Source organism: Xenopus laevis, chromosome 4L, assembly GCF_017654675.1.
Source record: "Xenopus laevis strain J_2021 chromosome 4L, Xenopus_laevis_v10.1, whole genome shotgun sequence".
Taxonomy (NCBI): Eukaryota; Metazoa; Chordata; class Amphibia; order Anura; family Pipidae; genus Xenopus; species Xenopus laevis.
Window position 1 is genome coordinate 33,270,292 of NC_054377.1, and position 27,640 is coordinate 33,297,931.

A 27,640-nucleotide genomic window follows, 5' to 3' on the forward strand; every position below is an offset into this window, starting at 1 on the left:
TAAACCATTGTCATTAGGCAACTGCAGTCCTCCAAGTGATTATTATGTCACAAAACACTCCAAGATATGCACAGATATAAAGTAATTTTAATAATAAAAAGTACAATAATTTCTTCTTCCTAGAATATTTGTTGTTAGCTCAGTGGGAGCTAGATCCTACTTCTATCACACACTTTAATCTCGTCAAAGTAAGCATCTCAAGGAAACATAGGGGCTGATTCACTATGGGTCGAATATCGAGGGTTAATTAACCCTCGATATTCGACTAGGAATTGAAATCCTTCGACATCGAAGTCGAAGGATTTAGCGCAAATGCTACGATCGTACGATCGAAGCATTATTCCTTCGATCGAACAATTAAATCCTTCGAATCGAACGATTCGAAGGATTTTAATCCAACGATCGAAGGAATATCTTTCGATCAAAAAAACTTAGGCAAGCCTATGGGGACCTTCCCCATAGGCTAACATTGGCTTCGGTAGCTTTTAGCTGCCGAAGTAGTGGGTCGAAGTTTTTTTTAAAGAGACAGTACTTCGACTATCGAATGGTCGAATAGTCAAACGATTTTTACTTCGAATCCTTCGATTCGTAGTCGAAGGTCGAAGTAGCCCATTCGATGGTCGAAGTAGCCCAAAAAATACTTCGAAATTCAAAGTTTTTTTACTTCGAATCCTTCACTCGAATTTAGTGAATCAGCCCCATAGTGTTCAAACACAATTTTCCAAATGGTACAATGTCAATCTTTTTCTGTACATTTGTATGGCATTAAGCACATCATGAAATCACACACAGCTAATACAATGAAGTGAGACGTTCTCCATCTGCTAATATACTTGTGGTCGTGGCACAATTCTAAATAATTTTAAAAAAAAAACAGAAAATTGCTAGCTAAAGCCTGATATAGAATGATATTACGAAGGATTCACCTAACACAATCAGGTTCAAAACATTTTATAACAATTCCAATACAATAATTCCTTCTTCCTGGAACATTTGGTAAACTCAAGGAAATATATTGGTCCAACACCATTTTACAAATGATACAATCGTGTTTTGGACATTTGTATGGCATCCAGTGCATAGTAGAATCACACACACAGCAAACGTAGACTTGTAAGGCATTATCCATGTTATCTGTGTCTAATATATTCTTGGCATAATTCTGAAAAAAATAGATTGAGGAAAAAATAAATAAAATTTCCAACTAAAACTGACCGAGAATAAGATTATAAAGAATATATGCAGAAGCTTTAGCTGGACATAGCTTTAGCTGGACATAAACAGGCCAACAGTAGCCAGGGTCGCTGTGCCAATGAGGTGAGTTCAAAAACTCGCCTCAGGTGGCAGCTGCAGTAATATGTATGGGCCATTTGTATGTATGAATAAAATATATCTTTCCTAACATATGGTGCCTAACATTGAAACACACACCTATAAGATTGAGATACCCTTTGTATCATGGTTGGGAAAATCATAGATGGAATCCTCTATGAAGCAGTACAGAGGGCTGTGAAAATGAGGCTCTGAGCAGCAGTGAGGAGTGATTAGTCTCACCTGGAGTAAAAAGGTGGGGGCTCAATTAAGGCTGCTCCCTGCCCAGTCTGAGAGAGAATGGAGAGATACTGGGGCTGTGTTAAAAGTTTCAGTGTAATTGCATGTGACCTGTGTTGTTGAGCATAAGGACTGTATTGCTGGACACAAGTTTTGACAAGGAGACAAGTTCTCTGGTAGCAAGGACTGGCTACCAGCTACTACCCTAAAGTGCTTGGGAGTGAGCGGCTTCCAGGAGAAAAGCACAGGGAATCTCCAAAGGACTGTGAGTTAACAGTTTATTTTGTTTGCTGGACTTATATTGCCCAAGTGGGGCTGTTGATCCTTTCGGAAAAGGACATTTTTTCTTTACCATGACAGCTGGAACTATTTTGTCTTCTGCCTCCTAAAAGATTATGAACTTTTATGTTTTTGTTTAAACTGGTGTGTGGAATAAAATCACATACAAAGATCAGCTGGAAACCTGTGTACTGTCTACTATCTGTGTGAAAAGAGTTGCTGCTGCTGCTACTACCTAAAGAGCGTTTCCCCACACCGTTTAACTTGTCATCAGCCAATCAGAACCATTCCTCATTTTGGTCAATGGGATAGAAACAGTACAACAATGGTGCTGGTTTTGCTGATATTAGTAAAGAAGGTCAGGGAAAAGTCTTCTGAAGGCTGTTCCCTATACAATATATCCTGTTGTCACATTTTGAAATTATTTATCATTTGCTGTCTGTGGGCTGGGTAGTCTTAATAAATTGTTTTATTTCCAGAAACCTCAGTGTTGCATCCATTTACCTGGCAGTGCCAACTGGGTTACCAGGGGAGGCAAAAAAGCCATTCCTAGTACTTTTAAGAGCCGAATTTCCATTTTATTAAACAGGAAATTCATATTTCTAGTTCAAGAAAGCACAATCGCATCTGAACTATCGATGTGGCCCCCCTCCAATGCCTTAAAAGGCAATCCCTCGGGGGGGGGGCCTCAGACAGCTCCTGCATTAGAAAAGGTGCTGATAATAGCTCCTAACTTTTACTCTGATCTACAGTAGGTGACTAAAGAGACATCCTGACCAATGGATATGATATGTTCCTGCACTGGGGAAACATGACAAAACCCCTACTAATTGTAAAACTACCTTTGCTTTAAGATTGGTGTGGCTTCAAAAGTTGGTTTGGTGTTAAAAGAAGTTCCCTGCTGAAAAAAACCTTTTCAGTTCTACCATTATATAAATACTGCCCATAAAATGTGTAATACAGTTATAAATTTCTTTTGATTAGGCAGCGCAGAAATTGGGTGTGTACTGAATGCTATTAATAACAACTACTACTATATTGGACCAACTCCAGTTTGATGACTTATTCAATATTACAGCAAATACGTGAATCTGTAAAGCAGCCACTGTTTGAGTGACTAATATGCAGATTCAATTAGAGTATTTACTATAGGCACACATAGATTTATTAAGATTAAGTTGTTTTTTCCACTAAAATTCGAGTACTCGAGTTGTATTTTTTGGTCAAAACTCATATTTTCGGGTAAAAGAAAAACTTGAATATTCCAGATTTATTATACCTTGACCCTGGAAATAGCTTGAATCCAAAAATACACCTCCTAAAAAATGTCGAGGTTCTGTAGAAGTCAATGGCAAAGGGCCCTGGAACCATGTGAAGCAGTTAACAGCCTGCTTGATGTTCAAGTTTTTTTCGGAGGGTTTTGGCTGAAAACTCAACTCAAATTGAGAACTCGATCAATTGGAGTTTTTCCTGCAGAAAACTTGATGAATTTGAGTTTTCAGGTTGAGGGACTAGAACTCACAGAATCTGGTTTTTGCTATTCAAGTTTTTTCTTAATTAAGATACCATTCTTGTTTCGAGGTCATTTTGAGGTAAAAAAACCTAACATTCAACCTTTGATAAATCAGCCCCACACAGTTACACAGTATAGGGCAGATTTATCAAAATGTCAGTTTAGAGCTTAATAAATAAAAACTCACCCATGTTCTTATCATTCCTTTGGGATTTTTTAACCTCATTTATCAAATAAATACCCATTGATAAATATAATTGTAAGAAGCATATTTGTTATGCTGTGTAAAAAAAAACAGTGGGATAATACTCTATACATTGCTTAAACGGCATAACATTTTTAAGCGTTTTGTCTTAGAGTGACTTCTGCTGGAAGCAGTGTAAAATAACGGCATCAAATCTGGTGTTCACATGGAGTAAAATTACACACATCTTGATAAATTCACAGTTACACAGCTTTTCATACTGTTTTTTTGTGAATTTAGTTTTACACAGCATAATAAATATGCCCTTAAAAATATAGGAATGAATAGAATGTAGGTGGGTTTTTATCCATTATACTTTAAACTCATGTTTTAACAAATCTGCCCCTAATATTTGAGTTTAAGAGCAAATGCACTATACGCATGAAAATGGTAATTTTTGTCATTCTATCAACAATTTTTTGACAAATGACTGCAGTACAATATCTTAACAGTTGACTGTGGTCTACATACATATACATTTTTGAACAAACAATGCATAAAGATAAGAAATAGGCATAATGGAGCACAATAGCTCAACATAGAGCAACACATGGCAGATGTTGTACTATGTTGAGAAAACCATTTAAAACCATTAAAGCCGGCTCCATATGTAAATCAGGCACACTCTCAAATGCAAAAGAGAAAGATTGCATATCTTAAAATTAATCAAATCCAAGACAATTAACATAATTACTTACCTAAAATATGGAATAAGTTCACACATGGTACTTAACATGCTTCTCTTTGTAACCTGGGAATATTTAAAACAAAAAACGAAATTATTTCTACCCAGGAGACACATCATTTGATTAGAACAGAAAAAGCAAATGTGCTTAATTCTTTTTTTTTTTTCTCCTTTGTGTATACTAAGATTTGGGCAAGTTAAGCTATTTAAAGGTTTGTTAAGAAATTATATTAATTATGTTTTTGAGAACTGAATTATGAGCAGTAATCAGCATGGCTTTATGAAGGATAGGGCATGTCAGACAAATTTGATTGCTTTTTATAATTAAGTAGGTTGGACTGTGGGGTTAAAGATAAGGGTAATGTGTTTGCCAGAGTTTTCTCAACTTAGGTCTGTTGGTCTTAGTAATGGTGTTTGTACTTGGATAGAAAACTGCCTAAAGAATTATGCACAAAGGGTGGTTGTCAATGGTACATTGTTTACATGGAGCAGGATTTCTTAGTGGAGTGCCATAGGGTTCTGTATTGGGTCCATTTTTATTTAATTTGTTCATTAATGACTTGGGGAAGGCATCCTAAGTAATCAGATGCAGATGACACAAAAAAATTGTCCTACTTGCCCTGTTATTCATAAAGCCATGCTTACATGATTTCCCCCCCTTCCTTAAGTATCCATTGAAAAAAAAACCCCATCTTGGCCAGTCTTTATTCATAAAAATGTTCTCTCTAATTCAATAATATGCTTTTTGAGCACTGGTTTTCATCATGGTTTTACCAAATTCAGTTCCATTAAGGGTATAAGTGACTTGCATAACCTTAAATTTATCAACATTTAGGGTGTTATTTATCAAAGTCTGATTCTTATCTCTACATTTTCTGCTGCAAACTCAGATGAAATACGCTCGGGATTTTTCCGCTTATTTATTATTACATTTTTCTGAAAATTTGCTTTGTGGGAAAAAATCATTTTTTCTGATTTTTCACCCGAAAACTCAGATTTTTCTGTATTTTTAACCCGAAGACTTGTTGTTATGTTTTTTGCACGAAAACTTCGGGCTATTGCACAAAACCAATACACATCAAAAATCATTGGGACGTCTCTCTTTGATTTTTCCATCCTCTGGGTTTGTAAAATGGAAAATTACACTATTTTCCTGCTAATTTATACCCCTTTAGTTACAGAGATAGGGGACTCCTATGTTTCTCCCCTCATGTGCCGCTTCTGCGCATGGTGTAATAAATTTAAGCCCAATAAATCACAAAGTACTTACAGTGGTGTGAAAAACTATTTGCCCCCTTCCTGATTTCTTATTCTTTTGCATGTTTGTCACACAAAATGTTTCTGATCATCAAACACATTTAACTATTAGTCAAAGATAACACAAGTAAACACAAAATGCAGTTTTTAAATGAGGGTTTTTATTATTTAGGGAGAAAAGAAATCCAAACCTGTGTGAAAAAGTAATTGCCCCCTGAACCTAATAACTGGTTGGGCCACCTTTAGCAGCAATAACTGCAATCAAGCGTTAGCGATAACTTGCAATGAGTCTTTTACAGCGCTCTGGAGGAATTTTGGCCCACTCATCTTTGCAGAATTGTTGTAATTCAGCTTTATTTGAGGGTTTTCTAGCATGAACCGCCTTTTTAAGGTCATGCCACAACATCTCAATAGGATTCAGGTCAGGACTTTGACTAGGCCACTCCAAAAGTCTTCATTTTGTTTTTCTTCAGCCATTCAGAGGTGGATTTGCTGGTGTATTTTGGGTCATTGTCCTGCTGCAGGACCCAAGATCGCTACAGATGGCCGGACATTCTCCTTCAGGATTTTTTGGTAGACAGTAGAATTCATGGTTCCATCTATCACAGCAAGTCTTCCAGGCCAGATGTAACGGGACGCGCACCTTCCAAAAAGTTCAACTTTTGTCTCGTCGGTCCACAAGGTATTTTCCCAAAAGTCTTGGCAATCATTGAGATGTTTTTTAGCAAAATTGAGACGAGCCTTAATGTTCTTTTTGCTTAAAAGTGGTTTGCGCCTTGGAAATCTGCCATGCAGGCCGTTTTTGCCCAGTCTCTTTCTTATGGTGGAGTCGTGAACACTGACCTTAATTGAGGCAAGTGAGGCCTGCAGTTCTTTAGATGTTGTCCTGGGGTCTTTTGTGGCCTCTCGGATGAGTTGTCTCTGCGCTCTTGGGGTAATTTTGGTCGGCCGGCCACTCCTGGGAAGGTTCACCACTGTTCCATGTTTTTGCCATTTGTGGATAATGGCTCTCACTGTGGTTCGCTGGAGTCCCAAAGCTTTAGAAATGGCTTTATAACCTTTGAAATTGAACTCAGGTGTGATAAACCACAGTTAAGTTATTTTTTAACAAGGGGGGCAATCACTTTTTCACACAGGCCCATGTAGATTTGGAGTTTTTTTTCTCCCTTAATAACGTAAAACTTCATTTAAAAACTGCATTTTGTGTTCAATGATGTTATCTTTGACTAATAGTTAACGGTTTTTGATGAGCAGAAACATTTAAGTGTGACAAACATGCAAAAGAATAAGAAATCAGGAAGGGGGCAAATAGTTTTTCACATCACTGTATGTCTGGTATTATTAAACAAGCCTTTCAGCATCATAAGTCTTATCAAATCTAAGATAAAAAGAGTCCAGAGCACTGGATAGTAAGTTGATTAATACAATGTAGGTGCAGCAGAGTTAGGCCAAGTGAAAACTCACAGCATAATGTGACAAAGATGAACACGCACAAGGTAAAGATGATTATGGGGACACAGACTGCTAAAATAATATAGGTCTCTGTTTTACGTCCCCATGAAGTTATGAGACGTGATATGTTGATGAGATGTCTTGTTCCATGCTCTTCCGGTGGCTTTTCCGGCTCCTTGTTACTGGCTTCATCTGGACAAGAAGAAAAGTCTCAACATTGAAAAAAGTAATAGTTGTATCCATTTTCCATTCAATACAGCCTAAAAAATGCATTTTCAGTTGAGAAGGAACCCAATGAAGAACTTGTAATCTGTTCCTTTAATTAAAGGGGTACTTTCATGAAAATAGAAATATAATAAAGGTTTCTGAAGAAACATTTTTAATATAAACAATTATAAATGATGTACCATTTTTTTTTAAAAAAAATCAGTTAAATTTCCACTTTCAGTAGCCTGCTGTGTGCAGCTTTGTGTTAAAGTACATTGATCGATAGACAGTGAGGGTAATTTACAAACACTGGGCAAGTTTTTATAGTGTTTATAAATGAGCCCAAGTTAGTGCTAATACATTATCTGGGCAAAGGAAACACACACAGATGTATTTGACATAAATGTTGACCTATCATAATCTTATAGTAACACCATAACGCTATGGACATAGTTTTTGCATTGTTTAATACATACTTTCTCCAACTTTGCAGAGCCAGTGGCTGCAGCAAAATAATCCTTCAATGAGAATCCCAGTTTATCTGTTAAAATCTGGCTCTGTGATCTTTGTCCCTGCCACTGGAGTTGGAAACATTAAAGGGGATGTAAAGGCAAAAATAAAATCCAATACAAATCTCTACACAGTCGCTAACTGCTCTACAGGGAAACAAACAAAGCTGCATGAGTTCTGCACGGCTGGGAAGTAAGGTGGGGAGTTGCCTCCTGCTGTTAAAAAGTATGATTGTTTCCCTGCAGAGCAACTAGGGACTGTCTGAAGTTTCCTATCCACAGCAGTCAGAGCAAGTAAATGAAGGGGGAATATCACTGCATACAGTCAGGTTTCTTGTAAAAATGGTAGACATTTTTTAATTAAAGTATAATGGAGATAGGTTTCTTTTTCATTAAAGAAAGTAAAAATGGGATTTTATTTTTTTGCCTTTACGAGCCAAATTTGGGTAGTGCCTTAAAGACTGCCCTTCAGAGCATACATGATGCCCCAGCATTATGTTTTCTGCTAAAAACACAGAACAGTAATGGTTGTCACTTAAAATGACATTAAATCATTACTGTTCTCAATTTATTCCCCTAAGAAGTAACATAGTAACATCGCAAAGTAAGTTAGGTTGAAAAAAGACATATGATCATCAAGTTCAACTATTTAAGTCTGTATACAACCTGTATAGCTGCTAGTTTAACCAGTGGAAGGCAAAAAATCCCATTTGAAGCCTTTCCAATTTGCCTTAGAGGGGGAAAAATTTAGCTATAGAAGCACCAAGAACCACCCTATGTGCAGGGCTGGATTTACATAGTGGGCACCCCTAGGCCTGCTGCCATTCATCGCCCCCATACCCTCCTCTTCATTTGTTCACATGAGCAAATTTTCATCATTGGGTCCGAAGCACTGGGGATTGGTGATGTAAAAACCTATAGTGTGTTCTGCCCATATCCAGTGTTCCGCCCCTTAAAATCCTGTTGCCCTAGGTCTGGGTCTTTGTGTCATTTCCACAAATCTAGGCCTGCCAATGTGGCTTAAAGGACCAGTAACATACATTTTTTTTAAACAAAAATTCGTTAGTACACATCAAAAAAAAAAACACCAACACAAAATATACTTTAAAATCACAAAGCCTTTATTAAGAAATAACTTACAGAAACTTCACTTATTAGGTTAATATGTTTTGTTTTACTTTAGTTTTCTTATGTGGCTCTAATAACAGCTTAGGTGTATTCTCTATCATCAAATTATTCTAGGATACCTAACTCTCTAAGCTGTATAAGTTTGTGTTATAGCCCTTCAATAGGCCAATGTTATATATTGCTTGTTTTTGTAAAACCCAATAAAACTTTTAAAACAGACATCTGTGGTGGGCAAATTATTTGAAGGCTTTGTAAGGGATCACATTCAAAATTTTGTCCTAGTGAATGGCATTATGAGCAACATTCAGCATTGCTTTATGAAGGATGGGTCATGTCAGCCAAATTTGATTGCTGGTTATGATGAGATAAGTAAGTTGCTGGACAGCGGGGCCAGCGGGGGATCAGTAGATGCAATGTATTTGGATTTTGCCAAAGCATTTGATACATTGCCCCACAAACAAATGCTTTCTAACCTAAGGGCTGTTGGACTTAATGAAGGAATATGCACATGGATAGGAAACTGGCTATAGGAGTGAGTACAGAGGGTGGTTGTTAATGGTACATCCTCTACTTGGAGTAAAATTCTTAGTGGGGCCCCTCATGGCTGTGTATTGGATCCACTTTTATTTAACTTGTTCATTTATGACTATGGGGTATGTATTGTAAGTAATGTATCAGTGTTTGCTGATGACACAAAACGATGCAGCCCAATTAATTCTGTCCAGGATGTGATACCCTTGCAACAGGATCTTGGCAATCTGGGCAGCTAAGTGGCAGATGAGATTCAATGTTGATAAATATAAAGTCATGCACCACTTATACCCTTAATGGGACTGCATTAGGCAAATCCATAATGGAAAAGGACCTTGGAGTCCTTGTAGATAATAAACTTGGCTGTAGCAAGCAATGCCAGTCAGCAGCATCAAGGACAAATAAAATCTTGAGTTGTATTAAAAGGGGCATAGATTTATGGGAGGAGGTGGTTATTCTTCCACTGTAGAGAGCACATGTAAGGCCCCATCTACCCCATCTAATATGCCGTGCATTTTTGGTTTCCAGCGCTCAAATTGGACATTATTGAATTAGAGAGGGTCCAGAGAATGGCAATTAGTCTGGTAAAAGGTATGGAAAATCTCAGCTATGAAGAAAAACTAGCCAAATTAAGGTTGTTCGTACTGAAGAAGCAGCGCTTAAGGGGGGATATGATAACTGTATAAAACTGCGGGATCGTACAATAATTTCTCTAATACTTTATTTTCCAGTAGGTCCTTCTAGCTGACAAGAGGGCACCCCTTCCGATTAGAAGAAAGGAGGTTCTGTCTAAATATTCGGAAGCGTTTTTTTCTACAGTGAAAGCTGTGATGTGGAATTCTCTCCCCGAATCAGTTGCATAGGATCAACTAGCAGTTAGTCAGGTTATATACAGTATAAAAGGTTGAACTTGATGAGTGAGTGTCTTTTTTTCAACCAAACATACTATGTTAACTGCCACTTTTCTTGTCCATCCAAAAATATGATGTAAAGGGTCCCACACAAAGCATTGCCACCTGACTGGGACTACACATAGATGAGGGTACTAGCACTTGCCACTAGAGCTTTCATTGATGGCCAGGAGGGCACATGAATAGAGGACACACACTTGATACCAGGGAAAAAAAAGATTTAAAAAACATGCAAATTATATGCGGAACAGATAAAAAAACTATTAAAGCTTTGGGAAGGATCCTACTGATGAGGGGCAGAGGGCTATTCTAGACTATAACGATATGGAATGATCAAGAGAATAGATATTTTATTGGAAAGTATTTCAATTCTGAAATTAAAACAAGTGGTCTCAATGTGCTGTTATAACTGTCATTAGTGATTTTGTACTCTTGGCTTTGCTCCTGACTATTTTGAACTAGTTTATTTGGGGGAGCAGGGATGTGTGTATGGGTCACGCTTGGGACATTATGGCCCAAATAAAGACAAGTACAAGTGTGCTCGCGGGTGATTGTCCCGGTTGCAACTTTTGGACTGGGGCCATGGGGCTGTAGTTATGCCACTCTCACTGACAAGATTTAAGTGCTACTAGCCTCGCTATGCAATTCGTGTTTTGGGGTAAAACTATGCAAGTGACAATAATGCAGACCTGAAAATCCAATAAAATTATACAATAAAATCATCTAAAATTAAAATGTAATTTGTGTGTTTACACTTACCAATGTTGTTTGTGTCTGTATGTGTGAGTCTAGAATATCACGTGCTTTACTCAGAAAGCCCCAAAATAAACTATAAAAGTTTGTGTTCTACTGTAATAATGTGTATAACCTGGGATAGGTTGGCAGACAAACGCTGGAGAACAACAAGTGTGCTGTGAAGTTGTCAGATATAGGAAGATGACAGAGAGCTGAAGAGAGTTCTGGGACAATTTGTATGAGCTAACTTCATTTTGAGGTCTTTAAACGCCAGATACTTTGGTAATCCTATGCACAATGGGCATAAAACTGTTCAGTGGACCCGTGGCATTCATACTTAGGATGTTTTCTGTTGGTACCTAATACTATGTCGGAGACAAAATGCTAGAAAGTGGAAGCTTTGAGGCGATTTTCAGGTATCTTATCAAAGCTGACAACTTTTGGAAAGCATTGCGACTTATACAACACCGAGATTTCCTGTAAAAATTAAAATAAATGTATAATGTACATGTTGGCTATACATGCACTTTTTAATACATTTATTTTGATTTTTTTACAAGAAATCTTGGTGCTGCTAGTTTTTCTTAGTATGTGTGTATATACAGGATAAACATACAGTCTAACCACGAATTTATGTCCCCCGAATTTAACATTTTCCCAAATTTTATGGTTTTTTTCCCACGGTCCCTTCATGTTCTAATGCATTTAAATAGGAGTATTTCCCAGGTTTTACGTTTTTTTTTTCCACAGTCCCTTCATGTTCTAATGCATTTAAATAGGAGTATTTCCAGAGTTTTAGATTTTGTTTTCCCGCACTTACAAGACTTTCTTTTAAAGTTATATATACCTTCACAAATCAGCAGTGGGTCACTGTACTTTGTAACAGAACCTTTCTGTGCTTCACAGCTGAGTTCAACTTTGCTGCCAGAAGTTAGTGGAATCAAAATCTTCTCAGGCATCGCACCTTGTTGGGTTTTTGTGTCATAAATTTTAGAATTCCAGAACACATTATATTTAATGGGTGGATTAACAATCACTGAGAAACAAATTATTTCCACCCATGAACTGTTTACTCTTTGGCATTTTATTGTTGGTTTGGATAGTTCAACTGTAAAGAAATTAAAGTATTTGATTATCAAGAACAAACCGTATACAATTTTATACCCTTATCCATAGAAGATTCCAATCTTTCTTACTCTTTCTTACTCTACTTTTACTTTACTCCATCTTTGTAAACACCCCCCTAGTTGCCAATCTAATGTAAAATGCATTTAAGTGCACAGATTTTGGCCATGGACCAAATACTAATTAAGTGCAGGCACATAAAAAACACAAAAAGGAAATGTAATTCTGCGTATTTCTGTATTGTAAAAGGTGATTCTTAGAGCCTAACAATCTTAAAACATTCAGTTTAATAGACTGTGCTGAACTACACTTATTACTACACAAAAGCTCACCAGAGGCTGATGTGACACCCTGCAATATCGCTTGACCATTTTGTTCAGCTGTAGCTGTAAAAAAGAAAGCATATTTTTACAATGGCAGGTAGACAAAATAGCAATGAATACAAGCATCTCATGCAAAAACACATTTGGAGTTGTGAGATTCTGAAAGTTCCCAGTACTGTTATTGTAATAGAGTTCTGGTAGTGTCGTTTTAGCATTGTCCCATCTATTGTGTTTATTATGTTATACTGCAAGGCAATAGAAGAGCATGTAATAATCTCTGAAAAGACACAACACATAAAAAGCAGGAAAGAGACATAAACCTAGGTTATCCTATGTATTTTGGAACTCAAACAGGATCATATTTGGAGCCTGATGGCAATTAGTACTGCACAGGAGCTCACTAGTGGTTGGTGGTTCAATTTCAGAGAAACTGGTTAAAGAAGCTGTAACCACTTGACTATGGTGTGTAGACGCAGCTGTTTAAAATTAAAGAAAGCATCTTTTTACAATGCATCATTTGGATGATGTAAAGAAGATAAGAATGGATGATGTCAGGGAGGCTGAAGTCAAAGATGTACCAAGGTGAGCTAAGTTAGGTTAGTGTAAGGAAAACCGTAGGTCCTCCCCAAGATGGCGTCCAAGATGGCAGCCCCCTGGATCCTGCTGGTCGCAGCACGATGACGTCAGAGTCTTTCCGTCCCCGGATTGGTCGCCGGCGTCGGAACGGACGCCGGCGTCAGAACGTGCGTCAACGTCAGGACGCTGGCGTCAGTGCGTCGGCGTCATGACGTCAGCGCGTCCAAAATTGGCGCCGAAACCTGGCCTATTTAAGGCAACTCCGGGATTCCCTCAATGCCCGATTATAGGTTTAGTTTACTACTCCTGGGTGTGATTCATTACGAACTTCTTGTCTATTGTGTACCGACCCTTGCCTGGAATCCTCGACTTCGAACCTCTTCTGCCTGGACTGATCTTGTTGCCTGTTTGACCATTCTTCTGTCTCATCCTCTTCTGTACTGCGAACTTGGACATTGTTATTTCCTCCCTTGGTCCTCACTACTCCTGAGGCCTTTGGCCTTACATTATAATCGGGCCATGGACCCGTTGGAGGAGAATCCTGCGCCGCCTGATGTCGGTGGAGCGCTTCGTGGCATGGCATCCCGGATGCAGTCCTATGAGGTACAGCAATCTCACTTTGGTCAAGCCTTAGAAACAATTCTTGCAAAGCTATCGGAGCTAACACCCGCTGACCCTATTCCTGCACCCGTACCTGTGGCTCCGCTTCACGTCTCCGAACCCCGCATTCCGGCTCCCCCACTCTACAGTGGTGATCCTGCAGCCTGCCGTGGGTTTATCAACCAGTGCGAGGTCCACTTTGCACTCGCTCCCAGCCAGTTTATTTCTGAACGAGCCAAGGTGGGCTTCATATTCTCCCGTCTGCAAGGGAAGGCATTGGAGTGGGCTTCGCCTCTCTGGGAGAAGGAGGATCCCATTATTGATAATGCCAGAGCCTTCGTCCGGGAACTTCGAGTGGTCTTTGATGCTCCGGGTCGTGCCACTGCTGCCTCCGCACGCCTGTTCCATCTTCAACAGGGAACTCGCTCAGTCTCGGAGTACGCCATTGAGTTCCGCACCCTGGTTGCAGAGACCTCGTGGAACAATGACGGGTATCACGCAGCCTTTTACAACGGCCTGGCGATACGTATAAAGACTGATCTGGTGTCCAGGAAAATTCCATCCCGTTGGGAAGATCTAGTCGCCCTGGCCATAAAGGTGGATACTCGGCAGAGGGAGTTTCAAGCTGAACTCGACAGAGAGCGCTCCCCAACCAAAAGATTCCACAGGTTCCAACCTACTCTGGCTCCTCGTTTTCAAAGACCCTTGCTTCCCAACCCGGCTTCTACCTTGTCTTCTCCTAATCCTGCGGTTCCTGCCTCTTCTTCCCTGCCTTCGGAAGAACCAATGCAGATCGGACGGGCTCGTCTGACCGAACAGGAAAAGCTTCGGAGAAGGGCTGCTGGACTTTGCCTTTATTGTGGTGGAAAATCCCACTTTGCTTACGAGTGTCCAGTGAAGCCGGGAAACGCCAACACCTAGGTAAGACTGGGGAGACTTACCTGGGTGGAATTGGTCCTTCTCCCCATTCTTCTGCTCAACGCTTCCTCCTTCCTATACAGATTCGTTTTGGAACCCAGACGATTTCTTCTGAGGCTTTCCTTGACTCCGGCGCAGCTGGGAATTTCATCGATAAAGTCTTCGCTGAAAGCCATTCCATTCCCCTACGATCTCTGGCTGTTCCTCTTCGTGCACTGGCGATTGATGATCGTCCACTATCCTCCGCTACAATTTCCCACTCCACCGATGAACTTTCCGTTATTGTGGGTTCAATGCACCTTGAAAGATTGTCCTTCCTTCTAATTGATTGTCCTTCTACTCCCATTGTACTTGGTCTGCCCTGGTTGAATATTCATAACCCAGTAATCGATTGGGCCTCATCTCAAATCTCCCGCTGGAGTTCCTTCTGCCAACAGAACTGTTTACCCACCAAATCCATCATTAAAGTTTCTTCTGTGTCTTCCAATTCTGCTTTGCCCTTTGTTTATCAAGCTTTCTCTGATGTCTTCAATAAAAAGTCTGCCGAAGTCCTGCCTCCCCATCGTCCCTATGATTGCCCCATCGAACTTCTTCCTGGAACCATGCCTCCCAGGGGTCGCACCTATCCGCTTTCTCCTTCTGAAACCTGTGCCATGAAGGAGTACATTCAAGAGAACCTGCAAAGAGGTTTTATTCGTCCTTCCTCTTCCCCGGCTGGAGCCAGCTTCTTCTTTGTTGAGAAAAAAGATGGAGGTTTGCGGCCCTGCATTGATTATAGAGGTTTAAATAAAATCACAATTAAAAACCGTTATCCCCTTCCTCTCATCTCCGAACTGTTCGACCAACTCAAAGGGGCTTGTCTTTTCACCAAGCTAGATCTTCGTGGGGCTTATAATTTAATCCGGGTCAGAGAGGGAGATGAATGGAAGACCGCTTTCAACACCCGGGACGGGCATTATGAATACCTTGTCATGCCTTTCGGTCTCTGTAACGCCCCCGCGGTCTTCCAAGAATTTGTGAATGACATTTTCAGGGATTTACTGGGCCAGTATGTGGTGGTGTACTTGGACGATATCCTTATTTTTTCCAAAAATCTTGCTGAGCATCGTCTTCAAGTTCAAGAAGTACTTTCTCGTCTTCGAAAGAACAACCTGTTTGCCAAGTTGGAGAAATGTTCCTTTGAAGTATCATCCATCTCCTTCCTAGGATACATCATTTCCCAACAAGGCTTCAGGATGGATCCAGCCAAGGTTTCGGCAATTCAAGATTGGCCTCTCCCCACCAGTGTCAAGGCTGTTCAAAGATTCATCGGCTTTGCAAACTATTATAGACAGTTTATTAAAGGTTTTTCGTCAAAAATTGCTCCAATTCTTGCTCTTATACAAAAAGGGGGTAAACCGCAGCACTGGCCTCCTCTAGCCTTGGAAGCCTTCAAGACTCTTAAAGAATCCTTTTCGTCTGCCCCAATCCTCAGGCACCCTGAACCTCTCCAACCTTTCTTCATCGAAGTAGATGCCTCGGACATCGGAGCAGGAGCAATATTATCCCAAAGATCCTCTTCTGATGGTAAACTGCATCCATGTGCCTTCTTTTCCAAAAAGTTTTCCTCCTCCGAAAGGAATTATGACGTTGGGAACCGTGAGTTACTGGCCGTCAAGCTTGCTCTAGACGAATGGAGACACTTTCTTGAAGGGTCATTGGTCCCTGTGACCATCTTCACCGACCACAAAAACCTCGAATATATCCAGACCCTTAAGCGCCTCAATCCCCGACAAGCCAGATGGGCATTGTTCTTCTCACGTTTTAACTTCATCTTAACTTTTTGTCCTGGTTCAAGAAACAAGAAAGCAGATGCTCTTTCCAGAAGTTTTATTCCTGAAGATCCCATCTCCGAAGACCCAGAATCCATTGTGCCTCCTACAAAGATCATTGCTGCCCTGTTCCCTTCCCTTGCCTCGCATCTTTTGTCCATTCAATCCTCTGCTCCTGTGGAAACTCCTGTGGGCGTAGCCTTTGTTCCTCCTGAGCTTCGTCAATCCATTTTGATCCAGTCTCACAGTTCAAAACAGGCCGGTCATCCGGGAATTAAAAAGACGACTGAACTTTTATCTCGTCTCGTCTGGTGGCCTTCCTTAAGAAAGGATGTTAAGGATTTTGTTTCCTCCTGCTCCACTTGTGCTGTATCCAAATCAGGACATTCTCCCCCTAAAGGCCTACTTTTACCTTTGCCTGTTCCATCCCGCCCTTGGACCCATTTGGCAATGGATTTCATCGTGGATCTTCCTGCTTCCTCTGGCTACACCATTATCTGGGTGGTGATTGACAGGTTTAGTAAGATGGCACACTTTATCCCTCTCCGGAAACTCCCTTCAGCTCCAGAACTTTCTTCATTATTTATTAAACATATTTTTCGTCTCCATGGTTTTCCTGCTGAGATTGTCTCTGACCGGGGGTCCCAATTTGTTTCAAAGTTTTGGAGGTCCCTTTGTAAAGCCCTGGACATTTCTCTCCAATTTTCTTCCTCTTATCATCCTCAGTCTAATGGAGCGGCAGAAAGAGTTAACCAGGCTCTCGAACAGTTCCTTCGGTGTCATGTGTCCCTGTGTCAGGATGATTGGGCTGACCTCCTCCCTTGGGCCGAATTTGCACATAATAATGCCATACACTCTTCCTCTGAAAAGTCTCCTTTTTTTTGTGTTTATGGTCGTAACCCCCTGGCCTTTCCTCAAGATCTACTGCTCACAAATGTCCCTGCCGCCAACGATCAGGCTGCCCACATGCTGGCCATCTGGCAGGCTACTACGGTCAACCTGGAGAAGAGCTCGCTTGCACAGAAGAGGTTCGCTGACAAGAGAAGGGTTTCTTCTCCTCTGTATGTTCCTGGTGACAAGGTCTGGCTGTCTACCCGCAATATCCGCCTCAAAGTTCCCTCACCTAAACTTGGTCCCAAGTTTATTGGTCCCTTCCCTATCACCGAGATCATCAACCCTGTGGCTGTGCGCCTACAACTTCCTCCTGAGATGCGGATCCCCAATGCATTCCATGTTTCTTTACTTAAACCTGCAGTTTCGTCTTCTTCTTCTTCCTCCCCAGCTCCTGTCGTTGTGGATGGGTATCAAGAGTTCGAGGTAAAGGAGATTTTGGATTCTCGAATTTCTAGAGGCACCCTGCAGTACCTTATTGAATGGAAGGGATTCGGTCCTGAGGAGTGCTCCTGGGTAAAAAGCTCCGATGTCCATGCTCCTCTCTTGGTCCAAAAATTTCATCGGAGATTCCCGTCCAGCCCAGGGGGTCCTGAGGCCCCCCCTGAGGAGGGGGGTACTGTAAGGAAAACCGTAGGTCCTCCCCAAGATGGCGTCCAAGATGGCAGCCCCCTGGATCCTGCTGGTCGCAGCACGATGACGTCAGAGTCTTTCCGTCCCCGGATTGGTCGCCGGCGTCGGAACGGACGCCGGCGTCAGAACGTGCGTCAACGTCAGGACGCTGGCGTCAGTGCGTCAGCGTCATGACGTCAGCGCGTCCAAAATTGGCGCCGAAACCTGGCCTATTTAAGGCAACTCCGGGATTCCCTCAATGCCCGATTATAGGTTTAGTTTACTACTCCTGGGTGTGATTCATTACGAACTTCTTGTCTATTGTGTACCGACCCTTGCCTGGAATCCTCGACTTCGAACCTCTTCTGCCTGGACTGATCTTGTTGCTTGTTTGACCATTCTTCTGTCTCATCCTCTTCTGTACTGCGAACTTGGACATTATTTCCTCCCTTGGTCCTCACTACTCCTGAGGCCTTTGGCCTTACAGTTAGTTAGCTAAATGTAGGCCAGATTTGTGGAGCTCACTGTAGGTGGTAACAGTAGTAGCCCAGCTAGCTTATCAGCTGAGGCTCTATCGAGAAGTCAGAAAGAAGCCAGAATTCCACATCTTCGCAGCTCTCACTGTAAAAAAAACCCTTCTGAATATTTAGAGGAACCTCCTTTCTTCTAATCAGAATGGGTGCCCTCTTGTCAGCTGAAAACCGGTAAATAAAGCATTAGAGATCCCCCTATATATTTATACATAGTTATCATATACCCTCTTAAGCGCCTCTTCTCCAGCATGAACAACCCCAACTTGGCCAGTGTTGTCCCATAGCAGAGACTTTTCTTAACTTTTACCAACTTAGTTGCCCTTTTCTGGATCCTCTCCAATTCAATAATGTCTCATCTGAGCTGGAAACGAAAACTGTACGGCTATACTAGATGGGTCCTTACTAGCTCTGTAGAGTGGAAGAATAACTCTCTCCTCCCGCGAATCTATGTCCCTTTTAATACAGCTCAAGACCTTATTTGACCTTACAGCTGCTAACTTGCATTGCTTGCTACAGCCAAGTTTATTATCTACAGGAACTTCAAGGTCCTTTTCCATTATGGATTTTCCTAGTGCAATCCCACTAAGGGTATAAGTGGCTTGCATATTTTTACATCCCAGGTGCATAACTTTACGTTTATCAACATTGAATCTCATCTAGCCACCCACCTTGCAGTTTGTCAAGATGCTGCAAGTATGCCACATCCTGGATGGAATTAATTGGGCTGCATTAATCACTGATACATTACTGATACATTACTTATGATACCCTCCCCTAAGTCATTAACAAACAAGTTAAATAAAAGTGGTCCCAATACAGAGCCTGAGGGCAAGGTCGGATTTCCCGGGGCGGGTGCCCCTAGGCCGAGTAGTCCTAGCTCCTTCACTACCCCCGCCGAGTGCACATCTTGCAAGCGCTGGAGCACTAGGGAGCTGTACATCCCTAGTGAGTCGCATAAAGCGGCAGGTCAGCCCCAAATCTAGGCCTGCCTGAGGGACCCCACTAAGAACCTTACTCGAATTAGAGAATGTACCATTAACAACCACACTCTGTACCTGATCCTGTAGCCAGTTTTGTATCCACGTGCAAGCGACTTCATTGAGCCCAACCGCTCTTAGTTTAGAAAGCAGTCATTTGTGGGGCACTGTAACAAACTATTTTGTAAAATACAAAAAGATCACATTTCATAAAGCAATGCTGATCACTGCTCATAATGCCATTCACAAGGACAACATTTTGAATGTGATCCCTTAACAAGCCTTCAAATAATTTGCCCACCATGGATGTAAATGTACAAATTTAGGTACCATAATTTGAAGGAGCAAAACTCTCAACCCGTATCCCTTTACTATTACTATACTTTAAAATCTTTTTTGGGTTAGTCTTAGCCTCTGCCGCAATGCACTCTTCATTTCCAATCTTTACTGTTTTACAACATTTATTATAGTGTTTATATTCATTAAATGCTGCTTCTGTCCCCACATTCTTTTAGTTTTGAAATGTCTTTCTCTTTATTCATATTAACGTCTTTACTTCTATATTAAGCCTCATAGGGTGTTTCTTGGTGCTTCTACATTTACTTCTTAAGTGAATAAATTGAGAACAGTAACAATTTTATATAATTTTAAATGACAAACATTGCTGTTCTGTGTATATTAGCTAAGGGGCTGGTCCACAGCTGGTTCAAAGCAACAGATTTGCCATTTTGGTGAAGATGCTGGGGAGGACTACTCCGAACTGGCATATATATGGAGCAGGCTGACTCTCAGAGCACCCTGGGAGGCAGGGTCTCTAATATGTGCAGTGGGGGAATATTAGGAAGGAAAGTTTTATTTAAAGGGGATTCAAATATTAGAAAGGTGGATAGGATAATCTGTTTTAAAGGACCAGTAACGTCAAAAAATTTTACAAAATAATTTGTTAGAATACAACGGAAAAAAACACCAACACAAATTAAAATTTAAAATAGCAAAGCCTTTATTAAGAAATAACTTACAGAAACTCCACTTCCTGTCCTCTTCAGAAATGGCGAAAGGGCGACCATCCATCTGCAGCGCTCGATTTCTCCTCCTGGCTATTCACTGACAGTGTGTCCTCTGCCCGATCGCCTTCTCCAGCTCTTCTTCATCCATTAGCAGTAGGAAGGCGATGTCTCCAAACCCCTCTACTCCGCTCCAAGAATGCAGCCCTGACTGCCGACCCCGTGCCCACTCCGTCACTCTTAAGGCAGCTGGCGGCTGACTATGAATGAAACAAAGCAGCCGGAAAAGAATGCATCCAACACTGAGCCGGCAACCCCAAAAGGACGGGCTTCTCTTGGTGAGCCATGCTGCCCCCCGCCTGCAGCTGCTGCTCCCTCTGTCAAACTGCTGTTGGGCTGCTGAAGGCTGAATCATTAAGCAGCCGGCAGGATTTGGGGGGGACAGGCTTTCGCCCTGGAGCGTTGCAGCCTCCTAATACACTCAATGCGGACCTGCAAAGAGCCGGGGTTATTTTATTTACTTTTATTTACTTTATCGATTTCATGTGCCTTGAGAGTGACGGAGTGGGCACGGGGGTCGGCAGTCAGGGCTGCATTCCTGGAGTAGAGGAGCGGGGTTTGGAGACATCGCCTTCCTACTGCTGCTGGATGAAGAAGAGCTGGAGAAGGCGATCGGGCAGTGGACACGCTGTCAGTGAATAGCCAGGAGGAGAAAGAGAGTGCTGCAGATGGATGGTCGCCCTTTCACCGTTTCTGAAGAGGACAGGAAGTGGAGTTTCTGTAAGTTATTTCTTAATAAAGGCTTTGCTATTTTAAATTTTAATTTGTGTTGGTGTTTTTTTTTTCGTTGTATTCTAACGAATTTTTTTGTAAACATTTTTGATGTTACTGGTCCTTTAAGGACACTTCATGCCAAATTGTCTGCTCTTTACCTGGGTTCTGCATGTGTTGGAATGAGTGGACAGATTATTGGGAGGGGCTGGGGAAGACCCTGAGGTCTTATCAGTTACAGGGGGGGATCCTCAAAAATGATTTAAAAAAAAAAAAAACTAGGTGATAAATTGAGGACAAGGGCTACCAATTTAATCAGGCCTGGATTTTTAGAAAGGCCATCTAGGCCCAGGCTTAGGGTGGCAGGATTTTAGGGGGGGCGGCATGCTGCCCAACCACACCCACAATGGTTCAAAAACACTGGGGTTGTGCTGGAGATTCAATAATTATTTTAATTTCCCATGGGCCAATCCCCATTGCTCCGGTCCAGATGATGAAACTTTGCATGAACGAGTGGAGAGGACAGGGGCGACAAATGCCAGTGGGCCTAGGGGCACCCACTATGTAAATCCGGCCCTGAATGTAATAATCTTAGAGATTATTAGATGCCCTGAGCAACGTTAAGAAGACAGCAGGAGTTTAGAGATATTAATGTGTGGCTGAGAGATTGGTGTAGGGAGGAGGTCTGCAGGCTTGTTGCCAGGGATGGGTTGCACCTCAATGATGATGGGGGAGAAGATTTTAAACTAGACGTGTGGGGGGTGCAGTTAAGGATTCCATGAAAGACAGGTTAGATGAGGTAGTGAGATTTGGCTGGGGTCACTGTTAAGGACAGGGAGGCCCACATGTTGTATTTACAAAATTCTCTCACTGTTTCCAGTACTAAATGCATGTTTTCAAATGCAAGGAGTCTGACTGGTAAAATGGGAGAGCTGGAGGGAAAATATGATGTGTTTGATGATGGTGTTGCCGAAAAATGGCTGAATGAGTTGCATCACTGGGCAGTTAATATTAATGGTTATACAGGGAAATAGAAAAGGAGGAGGTGTATGTATTTTTGTTAGGCAGGATTTAAAAGCTAATATAAAGGAGGAGGATGTGAAGTTAAAAAATTATGAAACCAGAAAATATGCTATACTGGAATTAGTGATTTCTAATGACTCAGAACTTAAAGCAAATGTGCAGGTAATTGAACCCCTGGGCAATAGTGACCATAATGTGATCTTATTTAATGTATGTTGCAAAACACATATACACTGGGACAACAAAAAACATGAATTTCAGAAAAGCTAATTGTAGTGCCTTGAGGGCTGCCCTTCAGAGCATAGATTGGGGCATTATGTTTTCATCTAAAAACACAGAACAGAAATGGTTGTAATTTAAAATGGTATTAAATCGTTATTGTTCTCAATTTATTCCCTAAAGGAGTAAATGTAGAAGCACTAAGAATCATCCTATGTGGCTTAATATAAATGAAAAAAAATTAATAAGAAAGAAGATAAAGTCATTTAAAAACTACAATTCTGTTGAGACAGAAGCTGCATTTAATTAATATAAACACTATATTAAATGTTGTAAAACAGCACTGGAAGGCAAAGATAGGTAATGGAGGAGCGCATTGCAGCTGATGCTAAGACTCACCTAAAAAGTTTTTTTAAGTATATTAATAGTAAAATAATGGGAGTTGAGAGTGTTGCTCCTTTAAATAATGGTACCAGTATTGTTTTAACAGATACAGAAAAGGCAAATGTGCTAAATCAGTTCTTTTCTTCAGTAGAGGAGTCTTGAGTTCCTAGGCTCACTCCATAGCTACACTGTTGGCTCAGCTCAATCTAGTCTGACTCAGGACATGATTCATAAAGCTTTAATAAAAATTAATGTAAACAAGGCATCAGGGCCAGATGGCATACACTCCCGGGTTCATTGGAGAAAAGCTGATGTCATTCCAATATTTAAAAAGGGATTACGATCTCAGTCTGGCAATTATAGGCCAGTAAGATTGACATCTGTGGTGGGCAAATTATTTGAAGGCTTGTTAAGGGATCACATTCAAAATTGTGCATGCCATTCATGAATGCCATTATGAGCAGTAATCAGCATTGCTTTATGAAATGTGATCTATTTGTATTTTACCAAATAGTTTGATACAGTGCCCCACTAAACTAAGAGCTGTTGGGCTTAATGAAGTTGTTTGCACATGGATATGAAACTGGCTACAGGATCGGGTACAGAGGGTGGTCTGTGGTTCACCTTGTTTGATGTACAGTCGATTTACAGTTTACTAATAAAGAATACAGATTTCTTAAATTATACTCCAAATTCAGTGGAACCTGGAATGACAATTTCACACCTAAGCATGTGAATCTGAAGTACTTTTTACTGCAGTTTTATTCCCATAATGTTTCTAACTCCCAGTTTACTTTATTCCACCTTTGTGAATAATCCACTTAGTTCTCAATAATAGAGATATGGTATCTTAGAACACATAATGAAAAATGCTTTGTAGCGTACAGATTCTGGTTATTCACCAAATGCTAACTAATTAGAGGCACATAAAAAGCAGCATGGAAAAGGAAATGTAATTCTATGTATTTCTGTACTGTCAAAGGAGAAAGTAAGCTTTATCGGAAAGGTCTCTATAAATACACCAGTAAACCCTCAAAGTAACAATGATCTGAGTCCTCTGTCAAAAGAAACACTGCATTTCTTTCCTTCTATTTTGTATACATGGGCTTCTGTATCAGACTTCCTTCTTTCAGCTTAAACCTCCAGGGCAGGGCTTGAGCATTCTCAGTTTTCTCCTCTCCCCCTCCCTCCTCTCCTCACTGCTGTAATCTGATCCCAGAGCATTGAGCGAGCAGGGAGAGATTCAGGCAGGAAGTGATGTCACACCAAGTTAATATGGCAGCTGTTATCCTTAACAAACAGCGAGAGCATCTAGAGCTGTTTACTCAAATATTGTAAATCATTCTACAGAATAAATATAGTATTCTAGCTTGCACCATGGTGGCTAATCTATTGGCAATAAACTGCTTCTGTAGCTTTCTTTCTTCTTTAACTGTATCATTTTTGAACTGGACAGTCCCAGAACATTCAGATTAATAAAGTGTGCTCCAAAACAACTCTAGGCTACAATTATTACTCTATAATTATTGCTATACAAGGGCTCACCAAAGGCTGATGTGTCATGACTGTGCAATATCAGAGTAGTTTCATCAGACTTATGACCATGGTGTCTAGGTGAAGCTGTCAAAAATAGAAGAAATGTTTTTTTTAAATGGCAAGTACTAAAAAATTAGTAAAAGCATCTCAGACAAAACATTTTGGGAGCTGTGAACAGCTGTGAAAAGTTAAACCCATAAGGCTTTACCCCTCTCATTCTCTTTCTCAACTTCGTCCTTAATACTAGGTTTATAATCATACCTAACATCATATTTCCCATCCAGAGCTATTAACACCAGCTATACCATCATAATGGCCAAGCTTGTGCTTTAGTAAACATTCATTTAACCCTCTGCCTGCCAAGCACGTACGGCATACCTGCAGGCAAATGCTCAGGCTGCCAAGAACTTTCTGCCAAGAAAGCTGTTCTCTCTGCGTCGGTGGCTTTTGCCACCTCTGCTGAGGGTGGGGAGGAATGACAGCCCCCTGGGCAACGAGGCTGGGGGACTGTCATGTCGGATCTGTGACGTGATCGTCGCAGGTCCAACTTCAAGGTAGCAGACGAAAGTGCATGATGCTTCTGCTACTTCCCTTGCCTCCTCCTCCCTGCAGAGCCACCAATGCACTTCCTGCTGTGAAACAGCTTTGCACGATCGATCTCCAGGGCCCACCAGGGATGGTAGCGATCCTCCTGCTCCAAGAAACAGTAAGTGCACGTTTCTTGGGGTATTTGGGGTCCACACATGCCAGCTGCTTTGGTATATCTATGCATACTGGGCATCAAACTGTTCCATTGACTTTTGTCAATATTTACGGTGTTTTAAAATTTTATGTCAGAAATTATGTGAGATAAATGTGACCAACTGCAATATTTTTAGGCTATTTTCAGAAATGTCATAGAAAACGCTGCCTTTAGTATGGTGCAGTATGGTGGTTTGGAGTAGAAAGACATAATTACCTATTTTTGATTTGTTAGAATGTGTTATTTTTGGGGGGTCTTTGTGCTGTTAGGCTGTCTTGTGGAACATAATATGCAGTCAGGGGGCTTTTGTTCACAGAAGGTGATTCAGCAGCTGAGAAAATTAATTTGCACTATTTTTATTTGGGGTCCACACAAGCCAGCTGCTTTTTTATATCTATGCATATTGGGCATCAAACTGTTCAGTAGACCCTTAGGGGCAGATTTATCAAAGGTCGAATTTTCGAATGCAAAAAATTTGAATTTGAGCTTTTTTTGTGTACTTCGACTAGGGAATAGTCCAAATTCGATTCGAATTTTAAAGAAATTCAAAAATTCTAATATCGAAATTTATTATGTACGGACTCTTTAAAAATTCAACATCTAAAACCTGCCAAATTTCTGTTTAAGCCTATGGGGGACTTCCTAGAACCTATTTGGAGTCAATTGGTGGACTTTGAAAAATCTATTTTTTGGGGGGAAAACCGTTGAATCGAATTCGATTGAATGCACAATTTCGTCGATTGGTATGATTCTAATTCGGCCGAATACGGACCTATTTGATCGAATACAGACTTATTTGAACCTTCGAATTTCGAAGTTTTTTCAATTCGAAATTTGACCCTTCATAAATATGCTCCTTAATGTCAATATGTAGGGTGTTTTACAATTGTATGTAAGAATTTGGGTGAGATAAATGCGGGCAATTGCAGTATTTTTAGCCGATTTCCAGAAATGTAATAAAAACCGCTGCCTTTAGAGTAGCTTTGCAGTATGGTAGTTTGGAGTAGAAAGGCATAATTACCTTTTTTTGATTCGTCAGAATGTCTACTTTACAAAAGTATATGGTTTTGGGGGGCGGGTCTTTGTGCTGTTAGTTGTGCTGTGTATGAAAGAAATTGGGTGAGATAAATGTGGTCAATTGCAATATTTTTAGGTGGTTTTAGAAATGTAAAAACAGCTGCCTTTATCTCCAAATTTAGGAAAGGTTTGCGGCTTGGTGCTTTGGAGTAGAAAGACATGTATATCCAATTTGGATTTGGGGGAATGTTTACTTTCAGAAAATATATGGTTTCTGGGGTGAACTTACCCTTTTCTACCTTTGCCCCCTCCAAAACGATGTAAATGTGTTGATTTTGCAGTACCTGAAATGACAGACCATATGGGGGGTCTTCATTTTGGGGCCCCTATATGCCACGTGCTTAGGTAAACCTATACATATTAGGCATAAAACTAAAACTGTTCAGATGACCCCAGGTTTTCATATTTGGGATGATTTGTCTTGATACCTAAAAGTATGTGGGAAATACGATGCTGCAGGATGGAAATTTTGAGGTGATTTTTGGAAATGTCACCAAAATTGCCAAATTTAAGGAAGGTTTGCAGCTTGGTGCTTTGGAGTATAAAGACATGCATCTCCAATTTGGATTCAGGGGAATGTGTACTTTCTGAAAATATATGGTTTTCTGGGGTGATTGTACTTTTTTCTACCTTTGCCCCCCTTCCAAAAACTATGTAAATGTGTTGATTTGCAGTATCTGAATATCTGAAATGACAGACCAAATGGGGGGGTCTTCATTTTGGGGCCCCTATATGCCACGTGCTTAGGTAAACCTAAACATATTGGACATGTTGGACATTGGTGTTTTACATTGGTATCTAATAATGTGTGGGAGATATGATGCTGTAGATTGGGAGCTCTGAGGTCATTTTTCAAAAAAAAATTCTATAAAAAATTATAACTTTTGGTAGTTTGGAGTACATAGAAATATTTACCCATTATTGATTTGTCAGAATCTGTTTTTTCTGATAATGTATAGTTTTCTAGGGTAAACCTACTGTTTGTGGAGTGTTTTGCCTTGAAATCAGAAGTGTGCTGTTTAGTGGTGTTGTGCTTTGGAAATCTGGTAGTGTACTGTCTGGAGATTTTGATCTCCATAAATCTATATATATTTTGTATTGGCGTGTCCAGGAGACATAGAACTTTCCAAATCGGCTGTGTTCTCGTACATAAAATAAATTATATTTCTGATTTTATGATATCTGAGTTTTTCATTTTATTAGACACTTAGAAGCCTATATCTTTTTACAGAAGTGTCCTGAAAAAAACAATATATTGTTTTCCTGGGTAAACTAAAAGACCCCCCAGGAAAAGCCTTTAAAGTGAAAGCGTACAAAAAGTCTAAAAACTGCTTGGCAGTAGATGTTCTCATTTAGGACACAACGGCTGGCAGGGAAAGGGTTAACACAGATATCAATTGTTGTATGTCTTATATGTGGTCAGCACCAATGCCACCTCTGCCTCTGCTGTCTTTACTGTCACCTCTTCCTGCATCTGTTTGAGCAGGACTCGGGAGCAAGCCTCGCAAAATTGGGA

The 27,640-nt window shown here is 40.7% G+C and overlaps 1 protein-coding gene across 15 annotated transcripts in view; it reads right to left on the reverse strand.

The window, feature by feature from the left end:
• Positions 1-608: 608 nt before the first annotated feature.
• The window catches only part of LOC108713975, a 54,203-nt gene continuing 27,171 nt past the window's right edge, over positions 609-27,640 (reverse strand). For 8 of the 15 annotated variants that reach the window (XM_041590102.1, XM_041590099.1, XM_041590101.1 and 5 more), the window contains 6 exons: positions 24,315-24,389; positions 12,460-12,513; positions 11,850-12,110; positions 6,994-7,173; positions 4,286-4,338; positions 609-1,162 (listed from right to left, as the gene is read on the reverse strand). In XM_041590102.1, the coding sequence (XP_041446036.1) occupies positions 4,304-4,338; positions 6,994-7,173; positions 11,850-12,110; positions 12,460-12,513; positions 24,315-24,389 (605 nt within the window). In that variant the 3' untranslated portion in view covers positions 609-1,162; positions 4,286-4,303. Of the gene's footprint in view, positions 1,163-4,284; positions 4,339-6,993; positions 7,174-11,849; positions 12,111-12,459; positions 12,514-24,314; positions 24,390-27,640 lie in introns of those variants that run through there. The other 7 variants (XM_041590096.1, XM_041590106.1, XM_041590103.1 and 4 more) reach the window with 7 other exon arrangements.